This window comes from Primulina huaijiensis, chromosome 3 (genome assembly GCF_012295235.1).
Source record: "Primulina huaijiensis isolate GDHJ02 chromosome 3, ASM1229523v2, whole genome shotgun sequence".
Taxonomy (NCBI): Eukaryota; Viridiplantae; Streptophyta; class Magnoliopsida; order Lamiales; family Gesneriaceae; genus Primulina; species Primulina huaijiensis.
The window spans coordinates 28,934,511-28,940,124 of record NC_133308.1 but is presented as its reverse complement, the minus strand read 5'-3'; the positions used below and the strand labels follow the sequence as shown (position 1 = coordinate 28,940,124).

Below are 5,614 nucleotides of genomic sequence, written 5' to 3'. Positions count from 1 at the left end.
TTAAATTAAACTCCTAATTATTGCGGCCTCCGGGCTGTTAACTTCTATAGTAGACAGCAGCTGGGATAGCCTCTGGCTCAAATCATCCACTTCTTTGTTGAGGTTTCTGATATAGTTGCAAGTCTCCTCAAGCACCTTATTAGCTGATGCCTGCTTTAAATTAAACAAATCATTTATAAATATTTTTTATTTAATTTATAATTTGTAACAATTACGAGTTTTTACATGAGATATCGCATATTTCTTAATATTTTGTGTGTGTGTGTGTGTGTGTCTATGAGTAAAAAACCAAAGTCTATTTTTTTCACAAGTCAATCACGTGCTCACAAGGGTTTGATCATGGAATAGGTCTTATATGAAACGGTTCCACGAACTATATCAATGAGATAGTCAATCTGATTCATATTTGAAATAAAAAGTAATACTTTTTACATAAAAAATAATATTTTCTCCTGGGTCAAGTAGGGTAGGAGACATGTCTAACAAAATTGACTCTAACACTCCTCATATGAGTTTTTGTGTTGATCGTGAAACTTGATTGAACTTGTTTACCTCATTTACATTGTAAAAAGTAGTTGCACGCACTCTTCCGGCCGGAAGTATTGGCCTAGTTCCCCTACTTTTTGTCTTATGGACTAGCAGAGGTTGGCCTAACACCCAACACTGACCGGGTGGTGTTTTATTTTTTATTTTTTTTTTTTAAAAAAAGGGTATGATACATGATATAAAATACAAAATATCAAAATTCTAAATCATAAAACTAATTATATGTGTGTGTGTGTGGTGTGTGTGTGAAATGTGGAAATATTTATATTTTGTTTCCGTTAGTCGCAGTGCATAACACGTAGAAAGTGTAAAAGGGTTTAAGCAGTCTTTGTTGATAGATTTTTGTGTACGTTTAACATTTTTTCCTTTATGGGATGAACAATAGTGACTTCTCGGAAGGACAAACATTCATGAATCAATTTATTGACCTCCGTAGTGCAACATGATTTAGCTAATTAAACATATGGTGAGATACTTTATTGAACCCTCAAAATGATGGAAACCAATCAACATATGGACTACACAATTATTAGTACGTAAACTGGGTTTCAAAAACAACAATTAACTACGAATATATACGACATACACAGAAAATACACACGCATGTACACATAAACCCTAACAGCTTCAATATCAATGCAATGTATACCTTGTTGGAGCGCCTAGTACTGTTGCGAATCTCCGGAAGGAGTTGATGCAATTTGGACACAAGTTCAATTATCTGTTCATCTGTTATCCTCGTGTTCGAGCTGCTCGGCTGCCTCGACCTTCTCCCGGACATTCTTATCGTATGTAACTTTGTGGGATGTTTTAAAAACCGAAAAAAGGTAGTACTATAAAAGCAAGAAAGCGAAAAGAAAACTTGGGAGGAAAGTTTGCAGATTGTGTGGGAAACAAGAGGAAGATGAAGCGTGTATATATACACACACACACACAAACACAAAAAAAAAATGAATGAATAAATAAATTTGTTAATTAGATCATGGATTAGCTTAGCTTAGCTTGGCTAGGTGATGAGAAAATAAAGAAAATGATGTGTAATGAACAAGTGATAAAGTGGAAAGGACCACATGAAAGAGATTAATTTGTGAAGAAAGGAGAAGGGGTTCAATGGAGAGTACACAAAAACATAGAAAGTGATGTTGGATATGAAGAAGACAAGTGCACTTGGGAAAGATGTGGTCTACACACCACAAAATTGGGAATTCAATTATAATGCTTTCATTCAATGCCCACCAATGAATTTTCGATTCAAGATCCATATATCTAATTATATTCAAGGAGCTGGCAAAATGTAATTCTGTTTTTAACCTTGCATGGAAGTGAAACTTGGATTATTTTTCATTTGACAGGGAAAAAAAACGAAATTGGAGCCGTTTATAATTAATTAGGGAAAAAAATGGTCAAGTTCATATAAATGAATAGAATTCGATACAAAGAATAGAGGTACATCGTCAATCCTTTCTCATGGACAAAAAATTGTGTGAGACGGTCTCACGGGTCGTATTTTGTGAGACAGATCTCTTATTTGGATCATCCATGAAAAAGTATTACTTTTTATGCTAAGAGTGTTACTTTTTAATATGAATATCGANCGAATCTCCGGAAGGAGTTGATGCAATTTGGACACAAGTTCAATTATCTGTTCATCTGTTATCCTCGTGTTCGAGCTGCTCGGCTGCCTCGACCTTCTCCCGGACATTCTTATCGTATGTAACTTTGTGGGATGTTTTAAAAACCGAAAAAAGGTAGTACTATAAAAGCAAGAAAGCGAAAAGAAAACTTGGGAGGAAAGTTTGCAGATTGTGTGGGAAACAAGAGGAAGATGAAGCGTGTATATATACACACACACACACAAACACAAAAAAAAAATGAATGAATAAATAAATTTGTTAATTAGATCATGGATTAGCTTAGCTTAGCTTGGCTAGGTGATGAGAAAATAAAGAAAATGATGTGTAATGAACAAGTGATAAAGTGGAAAGGACCACATGAAAGAGATTAATTTGTGAAGAAAGGAGAAGGGGTTCAATGGAGAGTACACAAAAACATAGAAAGTGATGTTGGATATGAAGAAGACAAGTGCACTTGGGAAAGATGTGGTCTACACACCACAAAATTGGGAATTCAATTATAATGCTTTCATTCAATGCCCACCAATGAATTTTCGATTCAAGATCCATATATCTAATTATATTCAAGGAGCTGGCAAAATGTAATTCTGTTTTTAACCTTGCATGGAAGTGAAACTTGGATTATTTTTCATTTGACAGGGAAAAAAAACGAAATTGGAGCCGTTTATAATTAATTAGGGAAAAAAATGGTCAAGTTCATATAAATGAATAGAATTCGATACAAAGAATAGAGGTACATCGTCAATCCTTTCTCATGGACAAAAAATTGTGTGAGACGGTCTCACGGGTCGTATTTTGTGAGACAGATCTCTTATTTGGATCATCCATGAAAAAGTATTACTTTTTATGCTAAGAGTGTTACTTTTTAATATGAATATCGATAGGATTGACCCATCTCACAGATAAAGATTCATGAGACCGTCTCACAAGAGACCTACTCCCTTTCATGAATGCAGAATGGATTTGGATCCAAATAATTTGCGTTAGAGATAATCAGTAGTTAGAATGAATTGCGGATCCAAAAAAAATAATAATTAGAACTTTTCCACAATCACAGACAATCCTTTCAATTCATATGTCCCGACTGAATCTTTGGGTTTTGATTTGTCGAATGTATTCAACATCTATGTGTGTGCTCTACAACACATAACTCATCCACACATATAGTTAACAAAACCTTTTTTTCTTCTTATACAACATATATTTTACTACTCTAGCTAGAAATTCTTAGTTATTCACTTTACAGAACATATAGGCTTATCCACACATATACAAATGGTAAATCTCCATCAAGATCATATTCGGATTAAAACTACATATCAGACATGATATATTAATTGTGACCTCATGGAGTTAGAAAACAAGCCAAAGTCCAGTGCGTATCTATTAATGCCATGATAGTTTCTTGGGTCGTGAAGATTAATAATGAACAAACTTAACTCAAAATTAATTTCTACTCAAGTACTAGTTAATACGACTTAGTGAATCAAGGATAAAGATTGTTTGGTGAATCCATCTCACGTAAGTATATATTTCACAAATGTTCCTTTTATGTCAGTTTTTTTTAACCTAAATCATTAAGTTATAACTTAAGTTTACTTTAAACATTCTTGTAAGAATATATAAAAGATAATGTAATGTAAATATTGGATATCATATGGGACACACTCGTCCCATGGAGGATTTATGAGTTCATAGTCATTCGTATGTATGGAAACCTTGTCCAACAAAATTGGTCGCGCCGATCATATTAAGAAAAACGATGAAGTGTATATAGAAAAAAAAAATTGATGGCTGAATAATTTTTTTAAGGTCCTACAATTTAATTATAGCAATAAATAATATATATAATATTATGGTTAGAGAAATGGGAAAAAGTAGTGGTCTATGTTTTATTTTTGAAAGAAGATAGTAATTGAGAATATATTGTTACATACAGAAAATCTTTTAAATTAATTTTCTATGTTCGCGATGTTTGGGGTTGATAGGTCAAGTTGGCTTTCGAAGTTAATGTAAGGTGCTTGTAATTGTACTGACAAGTGGGCCTTTATGTGTATGTCTCAAAACACAAGACCATGTGATCATTGGACACTTATCACCCCTTGTTAACCCACCCTTCAATCAAATTAATTTGGTGTGACACTTGTGTTTCATATTAATCCCATATCAATCATTTGCATATATATATATATATATATATATTTATATACTAATGACATGATTGATATGAATAAATGAAATATGATATGAATATAATCAATTTTAGAATGAAATGGAGATGTGAATGAAATGATAATTATATTTCACTACAATGATTGATATAAAAAGAAATAAAAAAATGAATAAAATGAAATTTTTTAATTCAAAATACAAAATAATAGATTGCTCAAGAACTATTATTATTATTGTTAAAATAACAAAAATAATAATTATTGATTCTCTATTATTTAAAATTAACGTTGTTATATAACTATATCATTATTATTTTAATTATTAATATTAGCATCATAATTAAAATATCATCATTTTATTTTTTAAAAATTAAAATACCTAAAATAATAATCATAATATATTTTTATTATTATATTGATATAAAGATAATATTGAACTAATCATATATACCCAAAAAAAAAAGGTTGAAAAATACGGCACCCTTTTTTCATCTTTACCAATTATAATTTTATAGATAGACGGGAAAATTGAAAATTCTAGTTTGCTAATAAAAATGACATTTCTTGAAGTGAAAATAGGAGCACGATTATTATATTTTTGTATTCTTTTAAGTAATTTTGTGCCCAAAAAAAAATATTATTTGTGGAAACACACTGATAGCGATAAAAAACAGAGAATTCCCAATCAAGTGGACTGTTTGTACATGTTGTATGACATTAATATTTGGTAATATTGTCACATGATAGGCACATGATTAGCACATGATTACTGTCACTGTCCATACTATTATCAGACTTAGGGTAATTATTATGAAAACTCTACATATTATATTTCAGAGTTTCGCATTCATCGAACTATATATATATATATGACAGAACCATCAATTTTTCTACATAGTATAACATAACATGAGAAGAATACTATGTGTTGGATCACAAATACTTAGTCGAGTGATCGCGGAATAATGTGAATTTTGGAAGATCCAACCAAAATTAAAACTTTTATAGGATATTTTACACTTATGAATCCGAGTTAGAGACAATCACGACTGTGTTTAAATGTAAAAAAATGGATGTCACATGAGTTTCCGGTGCTCCACCCACGACATGATACGTGGCACAGTAATATATTTATTAATAAGGAAATATTATTACTTAAAGAGGCAACTGCATTAAATAACCTTTACTATTGTCGACCCTTACTCACATGATTTTGCTGACCAATATCACTTAGTTGGGCGACCCAATACTATGAATATATAT

General features: G+C 31.5%; 1 protein-coding gene across 1 annotated transcript; it reads right to left on the bottom strand.

Annotated features, from left to right (window-relative positions):
* Positions 1-1,619, bottom strand: LOC140972387 (transcription factor PRE1-like). The gene is made up of 2 exons (XM_073434830.1): positions 1,196-1,619; positions 1-150 (listed from the first exon to the last, which is right to left on the bottom strand). Exons 1-2 carry the CDS (start codon positions 1,325-1,327, stop codon positions 1-3), a joined length of 282 nt encoding a protein of 93 aa, XP_073290931.1. The 5' UTR covers positions 1,328-1,619.
* Positions 1,620-5,614: the final 3,995 nt, after the last annotated feature.

What these genes read in the sequence shown, in the direction of transcription:
- LOC140972387 (XM_073434830.1), bottom strand. Translation starts at nt 1,327, where the DNA reads ATGTCCGGGAGAAGGTCGAGGCAGCCGAGCAGCTCGAACACGAGGATA. An exon ending in GTACTAGGCGCTCCAACAAG is followed by an intron (nt 151 to 1,195) that starts GTATACATTGCA and finishes AATTTAAAGCAG; the next exon opens with GCATCAGCTAATAAGGTGCT.